Source organism: Protopterus annectens, chromosome 3.part1, assembly GCF_019279795.1.
Source record: "Protopterus annectens isolate FY-2018-M chromosome 3.part1, PAN1.0, whole genome shotgun sequence".
Classification (NCBI taxonomy): domain Eukaryota; kingdom Metazoa; phylum Chordata; order Ceratodontiformes; family Protopteridae; genus Protopterus; species Protopterus annectens.
This window is the reverse complement of record NC_056732.1, coordinates 608,080,821-608,095,082: the sequence shown is the minus strand read 5'-3', so window position 1 is coordinate 608,095,082 and position 14,262 is coordinate 608,080,821. Positions and strand designations below refer to the sequence as shown.

Sequence of the window (14,262 nt, the reverse complement as noted above, 5' to 3'; positions counted from 1 at the left end):
AACCCTGGCCTAGACACTCCAGCTTTGACAATACAGCTCTGAGGTGCCAACAGCCCCGAACAAGCTGGGGTTGAGGCTACCAAGGAACAGGATGGAGCTGAAGATGGCCAGGCTGTTGGACCTGATCAGGAGGGTGAAACTCAACTAGCTTAGAAGATCTTGGATCTGAAGGGGCCGAGGGTGGAAACACGAATGATGGAGCAAAGGGTCCCAGTACTAATTACATCTGTGCCTGTAAAAAGGACCTCATCAGCTGCTCCAGATCAGTATGATTTTTGAAACTGGCCAAGGGCATTTACCACAGACCTCCCCACAGACTGGATTTACTTACATGACAGGGGTTCTTTGATACATCCCAACCTGAAAGCTCTTCAGTTGACTGCCTAGTTGATAGAATGTTGATACCCTTTAGGACAGTTTTTTTCTGATGTTATGCAGGAGGTATTGAACGAGACTAAAAAGCTGCCACTAGGAAATCTGGTATGTGTAAGTAGAAGATTTTTCAATTGGTGCCATTCCAAGAACCAGGACCCCTTTAAAGCCCAGCTGCCTCTGATTCTTGATTATTTCTGAGTTACTGTCCTCTGGCCTTTCTCCTTCATCAAGGTTCATTTATTGGCCTTTTTTTGCTTGTTAGCCCTTGGATTCTCCCCTTCTACCCATCCACAAGTCAAGCAGTTTTTGAAAGGTGGTTTCACTTATCCATTCACCTAGAAAACAGTTGGATCCTACTTGGGATCTTAACTTTGTGCTTGAAAAGCTTACTCTTTGTCTGTTTGAACAAGCTCATCAGACTATTGAAGTTCTTAACATGAAAGACTGTTTTGCTCATTCCACTTACTTTTGCTAGGAGAGTATCTGAGTTACATGGTCTTATGGTGAGTCAGCCCTACCTAATTTTCTACAAGGATAGCGTTTTTTTCAGAACTAATTTTTCTTTTACACTTGAAGTAGTCTCAGCGTTTACATTGGGCTTAGTCATTGATAAAGTGCATATAAACAAAACGGTGGTCTGCTGGTTTCCTCCTGAGGTGGATTCACATTGTCTTTAATAAACCCTTTGGTTTTATTATTGCTTGGTGCTGTCTTTTCTTCATGCTTATTTAATAAAAGAATAGATCCTTTTAGTGAGATGCAAAAGTTTCCATCATTAGGGGGTAACATACCTCCCACCCTTATAGCAAAACATTCATATGCAGGGAAAACTGTTACTTCTTGATCATCAGAGTTGTTGGTTGTGCCTCGAACTGTAGTTCATCTCAGTAGACATAGTACCAGGAAGAATTAGGTATCATGTAAAGATAGGTCACTGCCGATATTCATTCATACGAAAACTGTGTATATATTGCAGGTTGTAAAACTCACACAAGCTCAACATGGTCCTGACTAGCTGCAATTATGGTTATAACATCATAACACCAAAGGGTTACAACTTGACTTGTTCTTATGCATTTGTTAGTATGTGTTGCCCATTTCTAATATGGGAAATGGCATCTACTTACTGCGACAGAGGTAAGTCGATATACTGATGGATATGCATAGTCTGTGACACTAGGTATGTGAAGTGTCCATAACAATTAGTCACTACATAGGATTGGGGGTACAGCAACATATACCTCTGTGTATGTAGTTATACCTATGTTGCATTTTCTAGCATTTTATACCCTCCAGGGCTATTACCTCCCTTCTTGGAGCAAGAAAGCTCAAAAGTGTTTGGCACTCTGTATATGGATCTGTGTTTGAGCTCCTGACAGTTAAACCCTTAAGCTTTGAGCAGCTGACTGGCTTGGGGGAGGCTGTACCCCAAGTAGCTTTGGCTACTGCAACAGTGATCTATTAGAACATCTACTCTTATGGTGAATTTACTTACACAACTGTATTCCTTTTGGGGAAAAAATACTTCATCACTACGTTTTTTCAGCCTGGAGCATTAGCAATCACTAAATATTTCCAGTCTCAGATCTAACCATTTTTTCAACTTTTTTTCCGAGAAATATTTTTCTCCCTCCATATAAGCCTCAACTTTATCATTGTGCTTCTCTGTCTTTTTTTTTTTTTTTATTAACTCCACACTGTGCTGCATTTCATATTGGACTCGGTGCTGTTTGCTCCTGAGAGGGGAGATTTATTCCATTTGGCTTTCACGGTTAATCGATATCACAGAAGACTCCTTTGTTTGGCTTGGCCAAAGATGGACACAGACACACACACACACACACACACACACACACACACACACACACACACACACACACACACACACACAGTTCAAAGTAATACTGAAAACTACCATTCATAGGTTCATAGATTGATACTAGGCTATCTGCCCTAGGGCATTTATAAGCCTAGCCAGAGTGTGTTTGGCTTTCGCCACCCTTTTAGATTAGTTGACTGTGCCTCTGTATAGTAGATCAAAGAAGATGGCCCTTTTGAGGTTAGTTTACTGTGCCTCTGTCTAGTAGGGACACAGAAGAGATCCCAGGGGTAAACCTAAGATCTCCCATCCACTCATCAAGATTTCTCTTGAAGAGGGTCATTGAGGGACTCTGCCTAACATGGATTGGGATTTTGTTCCAGAGTGAGGGGAGCCTCTGGGATATGAATCTGTCTGTCCAGCATGTCCTATTTATTTCTGTGCTGAGGTTTAAGTCCCTGGAGCGTGTAGCTCTAAGGGATTTGGATTTCCTGAGGTGGAGCATGTCCATTAATTCTGGGTTGGACATGGCTTTATACGTCAGGCACAGATCGCCTCTGAGTAGGCGGTAAGCAACTGAGTAGAGCTGGAGTTTCTTTAGTCTAACTGCGTAGGGCATCTATTTGAGTCCCTTGATCCTCTTGGTGAGGTACTTTTGTGGTCTTTCCAGTTGCTGCAGATGTCGGGTAAGGTACATCCCAAATGGGGCTTTGTATTCAATTATGGGCCTCATGAGTAGAGGGGCACAATGACCTCTCTTGATCTAGATGTGAACGCTTTTGTGATAAGGTGGGTTATATAGAAGGTCTTTCTAACCACTTTGGCAACATGATTGTCAAAGGAGAGATTGCTGTCTACTTGGGTCCCCAAATCCCTAATTACTTCTTCCGTACTTAATGGATTACCACCTATGTGGTAATTTGTGGGCACTTTGTTTTTCCCAAAGGGGATGACTTTGCACTTTTTGGCATTTAGCTTTAGGCCATGGCTCTGGCACCAGTTATCCGTCTCTGTGAGACCCTTTTGGAGGATGCTTGTGTCAGTTGGCGAGTCGATTATGGCACCCAGTTTGCAGTCATCTGCGAACTTGGTCAGCCATAGTCCTCCCATGTTAGCCTGTACCTCAGAGAAATATATACCGAACAAGAGAGGTCCCAGGACTGAGCCTTGTGGGACGCTACTTGTAACTGGTTTAGAGTCTGACATGGCACCTGCAATTCTGACCATGTGGGTTCTATCCCTGAGCCAGTTTGTAACCCATCTTGTGACATAGGGGTTAATATTTAAGCTGGTGAGCTTATTTATGATGCCCGAGTGGGGTATTGTGTCGAAGGCTTTTGCGAGGTCCAGGTAGGCTGTGTGGACTACCTTCCCTTCATCTGTGGCCTTGGTGACTGTTTCAACGAAGTCGACCAGGTTCAAGAGGCAAGATAAAGCCGAATTGGGTAGGATCCAGTGTTTGGAGGTTCCCAATGTCTTTGTTTATGAGTTTCATGATGATACGCTCCATAGCATTGCTGACCAGGCTAGTCAGGCTTGCAGGGCGATAGTTTCTGGGGTCCGTTGTGGCACCACCTTTGTGGAGTGGGACCACTGTTGCTGTATGCCATTCCTTGGGTACATATCCTGTAGTAAGGCTGAGATTGAACAGTGACTTTATGTGAGGGTTTATTTCTTCTTGGAGTTCATGTAAGACGCAGCCCGGGACACCGTCCGGTCCCATTGATGATGTGTTTTTTGCTTTGGTGAGGGCAGCTCTCACCTGTGCATCTGTGATGTCAGGGAGGCTACACTCTGTTGGGATAGACATTTGCTCTTTTGAGGGGGAAGGGGGGGAGAAGTTTGCACTGAACCTGTCTGCCAGGATGTTGGCAGTGTCTGTGGGTTCAGTGTATTTTTTGTCATTTTGAACTAACTCAGAGCATATCTGGGAGTTGCCACCCAGGTTCCTGATATAACTAAAGAAGGCCTTGTGATTATCTTTAGCATCTTGTGCAATTTTTCTTTTGAAGCTGGCCTTAGATGATTTTATGAGGGATCGTAGTTTCTTGCTAGTACTGATCAGAGATGCCTTCCCTTTTTGGGATTTTGCTCTATCATGTAGAGTAGCTTCTTCCTTCTGTTGTATAGCTTATTTATGGCTGGGGATCACCAGACAGGTCTCCTGCCTTTGGAGGAATGAGTCTTGGTTTTATTTGGGATAGCATGATCCATGCATTCCTGTAGGTGTCCATAGAAAGCGTTTGTAAAGGATTCTGCGGTTTGGGCCGTATTTTCCACTTGTCCGGGGGCTTTGAAGGATTCCACCTCGGTTTTGAGAAGTGTGAAGTTTGCTTTTGAGAAGTTCTTCACTGTGGTTTCCTTGGCTGGGGGTGGGGATGGGATATGGATGTCCAGTGAGATTACTTTATGGTCATATCTTACCAATGAGGGGTATACCTATGGTATGGTACATAGAGTCCCCATGTTGGTGATGATCAGGTCCAATATGTTTTCCCCTCTTGTGGGAGTGGTGACCATTTGTTCCATAACATTTGAGTTTATAAATTCTAGGAACCGTTGGGCGAGGGTGTTGGGGCTTGAGTAGTGCTCCCAGTCTATGTTTGGGTAGTTGAAGTCACCCAATATAATGGTGTTTGGAGAGACCTTCATATTCTCCAGTGTTCTCAGGAAAGCCGAGTGGGGTTCCTGAGTTTGGGAGGGTGGTCTGTAGCAGGCTACAAACTGAAAGGCAGTTTTGCCCACAGTTAGTTGCACATGGATGGTCTCCGATGCTTCGTGCAGTGCCACTAACCTGGAGGTGTGGGTATCTTTGATGAATATGGATACTCCCCCTCCTTTTGTGGTTCGGTCCGAGTTTTGGGGCCGAAAAGCATGGTATGAGGTATAACCTGGTAGTACTGGGGTGCTCTCGGGAGCCTTGAACCAGGTTTCTGTTACTGCACAGATATCGATATTCTCCATACTGAGGAGAGCCTCGAGTGCGTGCATCTTGAGGTTTAGACTTCAGGCGATGAGCAGCATTACCCTTAGTTTCTTTTTCTTTGTGTTGTCTATGGAGGTGGGTTTGTCTTTTGAGCCTTGCCTAAAAAAGGCACTATGGGGGTGGCAAGAGCCTTAGCCAGTATTCGAAAGCCCAGGGGTGACAGATGCAAGCCATCCCTAGCGAAGCAACGTGGCTTGTCGAGCATGTCATCCCAGGCTGACAGACACTGGATCCCCTTTGAATGACACCAATACTTTAGCCTATTGTTAAAATTGATCATTTTGTCTTATACTGTGGTATCATTCTTGGTGAGGGTAAGATGCTACTCAAGGTCAGGGTCATACCGGCCTGGGCTACATGATCAGAGAGCTCCTCTATGTCTCTTTTCATGTAGTCCAGGGAGGTACGTCTCAGGTCATTCACACCAACATGGACAATGACAGAGTCATATTTGTACTTGCTTTGGAGTAACCTGAGTGCTTGTGTTATGTGGCGGATCTTGGCACCCAACAGGCAGCTTACAGTGACCTTCTCCTTGTTCAGCCTGGTGAGTGGGACATCAGTGTGTCTGACAATAGAGTCACCTATTACAAGTGTATTAGGTGTGTTGTTTAGCCTTATGGGCTGTGACTGTGTGTCACGCTGACTTTGTGAACTATGTGATACGTGGGTATTGTTGTGAGGTAGTAGTTGCTTGGATGTCTGCTTTGGAGGTCTCTGCTGCTTGGGCAGATTTTTATTTAGAGCCTCTGAGTATGTTTTTGTGTGTTTATGTGTTTGGTTTTCTGTTGCGATAGGTCTATGTGAGACTGGATTTGTGGTGTGTGTGGTTACCTTCTCCTCCTGACTGACTGCGCCATTATTGGGTTGAGAGAGCTCAGCCTCCAGTTTGGCTATATAGCTGCATCTCTCACATATATTTGAGCTTGTTGGGAGGAGGAGAGGGTGGTCTGTGTACATAAGGCAGTTGTAACATTGCCTCAAGATTCCCAGATTCACCAGATGGTCTGAAGTTTGTGTTTGGTCACAATACTTCAGTTTTGCTGGTAAATCGATTTAAGCAATAGTAATAGTGGTTAAATTCATGGTTCTTGATTCATGGTTCATGGTTCATGATTCTCATTTAAAACCATACATCACTGACTCAGAAATTCTACCCCCTGGATACCAAACCATTAGATATGACCGCATGAATAGAAAAGGTGGAGGAGTAGCCTTAGTATTCTCTAATACACTCCCCATTATTCCTTACCCAAATCCCACTCCTCAGTTTAACAATGCAGAACTTGTCATAGGCGTACTACAAATTAAGTATCTGTATCATATCCCTCTGTATTCCCCCAGGTAACAACACTACTACTTTTAGAAGATATCCTCCAATGGGCCTCAACTAATATCCACCTAGAGACCTACATTCTAGGTGACGTCAACCTAGACTGGAATAATATTAACAACCAAAATCCCACCATGTCTGTCAATCTCTTCAACTTCACACAATTTACTAACTCTATCACCAGACCCAACAAAACCAATCCTCCAGGATCCACTCTGGACTGGATACTAACTACCCACCCTAACATTTTAGACTCGGCATCCTTCCTGATTCTATTAGTGACCACCTGCCTGCCTTTATCCTTCGAGCAACCCATTCCTCCTTTCACCAGCACCATTATATTCATACTCATAACCTTACTAACTTCAACCCTACCACCTTCTCTAACACCCTCAAACAAACTAACTGGAACACTCTAAAAACACTCCCTCTAGATGACGCTGTTGATCACTTCAATTCCACCTTCCTAAATGTACTTAATACCCAAGCACCTCCACGATCTATTAGAGTCAAACCCAACCCTGCACCATGGCTAACCAAGGAAACCAAAAAACTTATGCAACAGCGAGATAAATGCTGGAAACTTTCCCAGCACAATAAACTTCCTGAAACCCTCCTTAAATATAATCAACCCCGCAACCTCACCAAAAGACACATAATCAAGGATAAAAAATCATTCTATATGAAACTCCAGACCAACCACTCCACAAACCCCAAACAATTCTGGAACTCCATCAACTCACTCCTTCACCCAGGCACTCCAAAACAACCCTTGCCCTGGTACTACTAAGGCCGATGCAGAAATTGTCTCTCTCTTCAACTCCTTCTTTATTAACTTTATTGCTGAACTAACTAAATCCTTCTCAAACACCCCACCCTTACAAGCTAGTCATTCTACCCCAGCCTCTAAACCCAACCCCCCCCCACCTTTGAACTTAATCCAGTTCCAACTTCCTACATAAAAAAACTCCTCAGCAAGCTGAAACCATGCTCCATTGCCCTAGATAACATTCCCTCTAAGTTCTTAAAAATTGCTGCAGATGGCATCGTCCTCCCCATTAGCATCTTAATCAACAGATCCATATAAGAATCTTATGTCCCCAAGCTCTGGCGTTCTGCCTTTATACATCCTCTTCACAAAGGCAGTAAAAATAATAATACCTCTAACTTTCGCCATCCTCTCCCCAGTATCAAAAATACTGGAAAAATGCATTCACACCCAACTAATGCCCTTCCTAACCACAAACCATCTAATCTCTCAAACCCAACATGGCTTCCGCCCTGGCCATAGTACTGTTACTGCTCTTCTCTCATTCTTAGAGATAGTCAACCATGCTTTCTACAGTTCTACTAGACCTCTCCAAAGCTTTTGACACTATCTCCCATACCCATCTCCTCAGCCATCTGGCTAATCTTAACCTTTCTCACAACTCCCTGTCCTGGTTTTCACGTTATCTGTCTGATAGAGCTCAAGCTGTAAAATGGAAGAAAGGCACCTCTGACTTCCTTCCCACCCCTACTGGAGTTTCCCAATGATCCATTCTTGGCCCTGTGCTCTTTAACATCTTTGTCAATGATTTCCACTCAGCCATCCCAAATACTAAAATAGTACAATATGCTGATGACTCCACTTTAATCTGTAGAGCCACCAACCTCCCAGAACTTCAATCTTACACACAAACCACCTTCTCTGCCACTGAGGACTGGATGTTGCAAAACCATTTATCTCTAAATGCTAACAAATCTAAAATACTACTCTTCACTCCTTCAAAATTCTGCCCACTTGATGATAATTCTTTCCAAATCAGAAGCCACAACAATTCTACTATAGAAATCCTTCCATATGCTAAACTACTTGGAGTCACCATAGATGAACACCTACAATTCGACACACATATTCAACTAAACATAAAAAAAAACATCAAAAACTTGGCCTACTATATAGAAACATCCACCATCTCACTCCTTCTACTAGACAAACCCTTGCCACCACCTACCTTCTCCCCACTGTAATATATGGTGCACCCATACTAACTAACCTATCTGCCTCAATCTCTTCCAAAATGGAAAGTTGTTACAATAAAATCTCCAAGTTTGCCATAAAAGCCAAACACACCTCCTACCATTGCTCTGCCCTCCACATTCTTAAATGGCTAGAACTTCCCAACCATCTGGACTACCTCCAACTTAATACTGTCCATAAGCTATTCTTTAACCCTACCATGTGCCCTGCTCTTTCCAACTTCCTGCAACCTTACACTCCTAACAGGCCACTTAGATCTTCCCACCTAAACCTTCTCACTGTCTAAAAACCAACATGCCCTGCTGGACGGCACCTCCTGTCCTTCTCCCTAGCGAAAAAATGTAACTCTCTCCCTACTTCTCTACGAACTATTGAAAACACTAGCAACTTCAAATCACATCTCCATTCATACTTATTCTCTAAGTGGAAGTGCAGTTGCACTTTACCCACCTAGCCTTCTTCTCTCCTCACTTTAAATCATATTTTCCCTAATTCCCATTTGCCTACTACTTAACTCCTCTAGAAATGACTTCTTAACACCTCTAGAAATGAATCTCTCTTCAGCATTATGTCTTGTACATTTCATACATATTGTATCTAGTTTTCTTTCCCTGTTCTCCTCTCCCTTCATTTGTACCTGTTCTGGCACCCAAACAAGACACACTTTCTATACAAACTCTGGAATTTTTTCCTTGCAACATATGACCTATTTGCTAAATTACTAATGTACCAGTTCATGTCTGTATTCTACAAAGTATTTGCACCAGTTCATGTCTCTGTTCTCAAAAGTGCCTGCACCCTCAATTGCTACTATAACTTGCTTATCTTATGTATCTGCATCCTGATGGGTACTTTATCTGAATGCTTAATGCTTACTATGTAAAGTGTAGCTTTACCAATGTACCAGTTCATGTCTGAATTTTGAATAGTTAATCCACAAACTCAATGTCTACTATGTAATGTGAAACCTTACCAATTTACCTGTTTATGTCTCTATTTTTTCTACACCCTCCATATCAATTGTATTTTGCTTATCCTATGTATCTGTATCATGATTTGTAACTTTATCCAATATCTAATGTTTTACTATGTAATGTTGGAGCTTTTCTCCCTGGGCCTCCACTGAAAATGGGCTCTTGAGCCCAGTGGACCCCCCCCCCCCGGTCACCAAACGTAAATAAATAAATAAACAATAATATAGAAATGTACCATTTGATTAATTTCCATTGAAATTAAATATATTGATAATATTTAAAAGAGTTGCTTTCTGTAACCTGTGGTGGTTTTAGATGGAAATTGGTAAATTGTTTGTGCTGTATTTTCTTTTTTTTTTTTATTTATTTTTACAGGAAGATAGTGATCCTTCTATTCGTGAAAGCCTAAGCATAGAGAACACACTTTGGGCAAGCACTGTTGTTGCTTCAGGTAAGTATTTCTTATCTTAGCATTTTTTTTTTTATTTATAAAGTGAATGTACATTCCTGTAACTTCCACATCTGTTATGTGCTGTGCTTTTTAAGTAGCACAGTGTTGTAGAGTTTTTACAAAATTATTAACATTCTTGAAATTGAATCTTGCCTACCGTGTGCAAACATTTGAAATGCATTGGAAGTATATGTCAGAGAAACATTATGTAGGCAGTAATTTAGAACCCATTGTTGCTGTGCAGAACATTGTACCCAACCATTTTCCTGTTGTAAATCCACTGGCAGTTTTAATCCCACACAAACCTCTCAATCTCTTAACATAAAAAATCTGGACAAAGCCATAAATAATGGGGAGTCAAATGCCCCAAAGCAGGGACAGTTTTTAAATATTGCTGTTATAAACTTAGAAAGTTGATAGAATAACAGGATGTTATGTGATCCTATCTCGCCTACATTCTGTACTGATGGGTTCGGAGCCGATCCTCGGCTCCGACTCGGCACGCTATACTATAGAGCGAAGTCTCTAATTGGCTGAGCTATTCTACATCCCAGGATGCACCACTACTGCTTCCCCAGATCTTGTTTGCCACTTCATAGCAATAGACGTGGTCTCGACTTGGCTGGGCTAAGTACTATTTACTGACTAATTTTCTGTCAGAAAATTTCTAATTTTTCACCCAAAAGCTGTTTTAACAGCTACTTGTCGTGTATAAGTGTTTTTTTGTGAGAATTTGTGTAGATTTGTTAGCGCTAGGTTCCCGCTTTATTTAGTGAAGGTTTCCTCGCGCTTGACTTCTAGTGTGTCATACATTGTGATTTACTTTACTTTATTTTTTTCTAGCGTCAAGGTCCCGTTTTAGTTAGAGGGGCCTTGCCCTCGCGCTCTGCTAGAGCTGTGTTGTAGTGTCCATCTGTGGGCCTATCCTGTTTAAATTAGAGGGATTTGTCCCTTTGTAATAGTTTTTCTTGTTCTGTTTTTTGACTGTGTCTGTAGAGATGTCGAAGGAGCATAGGCCTTCTGGATTTAAAAAATGTACCAAGTGTGGGTACAAGATGTCAATCACGGATGATCATTCTCTGTGTGTTTATTGTTTAGGTCCTAAACACCTTCAAGAGTCGTGTAGTGTGTGTCACGCTTTTTCTTCTCGTGTCCTCCAAGAGAGGAAAAACAAATTGATTTTGAAGGGGCTCATCACCCCTTCTTTTGAGGAGGCTTTATCTTCTTCCCCCTCTCCTTCCAGGAAGAAGAAGTCTTCGGCTCCGACCAGTCTGTCGGAGCCGACAGCTAAGAAATCTAGGCAGGCTTCTCCGTCGGCTCCACGGACTTCGGAGCCGAGATCGGAATGGTCTGCCTCGATGCCTCCAGCCTCGACTCCTCTGCCTTCGGAGCCGAGCACTCGAGCATCGAGAGGTGGGTCACCTTCTTCGGCTCCATTGGTTTCGGAGCCGAGAAAGGTCGCTCTCTCGACTCTCCTACCTCGGCGCCGAAGTCCCCGCCGGCTCTGAGGGAAATTTCGGTGCTGGTGGAATCTCCCTCGGCGCCGATACTGCTTGAGACTATTCAGAGCCGGTCCCCTAGTCTTTCGGAACCGGCGGAGAAGTCAACTCGGGCCCGATCCATCTCTTCTCAGTCCTCGAGGATGTCCGATTCGGATATTGACAGAGTGCTTCAAAGGCTATTTCAGTCTCCAGTCTTCCAAAAGTTAGTCTCGGCTCCAGCCCAGTCGGCTCCGGAGCTGATGGTCCACCCCATTGTCTTGGTTCCTCCTCCAACAGCCTCGGCACCGTTGGAGTTGATGCTGGTGGAGCCGGTGGAGGTTTTCGGGTCGGCTCCGACCCTTACTCCAACCCCGACCTACAGGTCGGAGTTCGGTTGAAGGACCTCCTCAGTCGGCCCCGGGGGTGACGCTTCGGGTCCGATGCTTTCGGTTCCGAGCCTCCCTCTCGGTGCGTCGGCTGCAGGAGTGCCTTCTACTGTTGTGGCCTCGGGGGTTGGACCTTCCCAGGACTCGGGGGGGGGGGTCCGGCCTTCAGGGCCATGAGGAGTGCTTTAGCCAAATCTTCCTTGGCTACCTCCACCATCTCTCCGGCACCTTCCCTTGGCATGGAGACTTGTTCCTTTGTTGTCCCCCTGTCTCAAGACAGCGGAGCCCTGGGGCCTGAGGTCACCCCCATTGGGGATTCCTCCCTTCCTGGCGGTCCTTCCGAGGCTTCTTTGGAGGAACCTCCCAGGAAGAGATAGTGTAAGAGGAAGCACGTCGACTCGCCTGATGAGTCTCTCACCTCAGACACCGACCACGATGATGCGGAGGGGTCCCCCAAGTCGTCCTCGGATGATGTCTCCTTTGTGGACATCTTAGAAATCCTCAAGCTACGAGGCGACTGGCAGTCCAAACCCCCTTCCGCTGAGGAGTCGGTCTTCCTCAAGGCCTTCGGGGCTCAGCCTTCTGCCTCCTGGGTGTCTCCACCCTTCGATGAGCTTCTGGATTTGATCTCTTGAAGGGCGTGGGAGCACCCGGATTCTGTGGAACCGGTGCCAGCTCGCCCGAATAAATTTCTGTCAGCCCCCCCTGAAAAGGAATTCTTATCTAAAGGTGTGGCCGTAGATGCCCTGGTGGTGGCATCTGCTACCCAGCAAGATGTGGCAGAGGCTTCGACGTCCGTCCATCCTCCTAATAAGGAGTCTAGGAGTATGGATCGGTACGGGAAGTGCACCCTTACTTCAGCAGCCTTTACTTTAAGGTCTCTGAATTACCTAATGCACTTCACCAGCCTTCAGAGGGATCTGGTCAAGGAGCTTTCAGATACCCTCTCTGATAACCTACCTGAGCAGTTGGCCCAGACGGTTAGCTCTCAGTTGGCTACCCTGTCATCAATATCGAACTCGTCCATGAGGCTCATTTCATATGCGGCCGAAGGAGCGAGTAGAGTGGCGGGTACAGGTGTTGCTCTACGGAGACAAGCCTGGCTCCGCCTGTGTCATTTCGCGGAGGCCTTCAAGTCTTCCTTTGCCGACGCTCCCTTTGATGGGTCCTCCTTGTTTGGACCCAAGGTAAAGGACACCTTGACCCGCTGTGAACAAGAAGGTAAGACTTTGACTGCCGTAGTGGCACGGTTTTCCACTCCCTTCCGGCCTTATCCCAAGGCTAGAAGAGGGGGGAAAATGTGGTTCCGCAAATCTCAGAAGACTTACCCCTCACAGCAGGATGATCCCCCTTCTAGAGGCAGAGGGGGGGAATTTTTCAGGAAGATGCCGTCTCAGAGGCGGCAGAGGCCCCCGCAACACTGGAGACCGCGAGTCCTTTCGTGGCTCCTCAACCTTCCAGCATCGCTGAAGGATTGCCCGACTGCTCCGCTCCGGAGCCAGTCGGGGGTCATTTTTCGAGGGACCTAAAGGCCTGGGAGAATATCACTCAGGACCGATGGGTGCTCCGGATCATTGCCGGAGGTTACAACATCCCTTTTTCTCAGCCCCCCCCCACTACCCCGGAAAATCCCGGACCCACCACCCAGTCAATGGGATCTCGCAGCCATCGAAATTTCAAAGCTGCTTCAAAAAGGAGTCATCCAACCGGTCCCCGAAGACCAGACTGGATTAGGGACTTACTCAGGAATCTTTTTGGTGCCAAAAAAGACCGGGGACATGAGGCCCATCTTGGATCTCAGCAAGCTCAACCGTTCTGTCAAGAAGTCCCAAGTTCCGGATGGTCACCTTACAATCCATTCTCCCGCTGCTGGAGAAAGGTGTTTAGATGTGCTCCACAGATCTCAAGGACGCCTATTATCACATCCTGATAGATCAGGCGTCCAGGAGACACTTGCGCTTCAGCCTGGGAGACAGTCATTTCCAGTTCCGTGCACTGCCCTTTGGTCTCACCACAGCCCCCAGGGTGTTCACCAAATGTTTGGCGGTGGTGACTGCTCACCTGAGAAGTCTAGGATTCCAGGTGTTTCCATACGTAGACGACTGGCTCCTAACTGCCACCTCCAGGCATCTACTCTTGCAAAACCTAGCAGCCACTATTTCTCTAGGCAACTCTCTAGGAATCACCTTCAATTGGGCAAAGTCTGTGTTGCTGCCATCTCAGCGCATACGGTTTATCGGGGTAGAGATAGACTCAAAGCAAATGCGGGTCTATCTTCCTACAGAGAGGATAGAAACATTACAATCTCAAGTCCGAGCATTGCTCTTCGAACGCCGAGCCCCAGCAAGGATGGTCCTACAACTGTTGGGTTCCATGTTCTCCTAGTCCCCTTAGCAAGATTGCACATGCGGATTCTCCAGTGGCTCCTGTCAGT

At 45.3% G+C, this 14,262-nt stretch overlaps 1 protein-coding gene across 2 annotated transcripts in view; it reads left to right on the top strand.

Annotated features, from left to right (window-relative positions):
- ATP9B (ATPase phospholipid transporting 9B (putative)) overlaps positions 1-14,262 on the top strand; it is a 4,837,291-nt gene that overhangs the window by 2,019,995 nt on the left and 2,803,034 nt on the right. For both annotated transcript variants that reach the window (XM_044066988.1, XM_044066990.1), the window contains exon 10: positions 9,886-9,961. In XM_044066988.1, the coding sequence (XP_043922923.1) occupies positions 9,886-9,961 (76 nt within the window). The remainder of the gene's footprint in view (positions 1-9,885; positions 9,962-14,262) is intronic.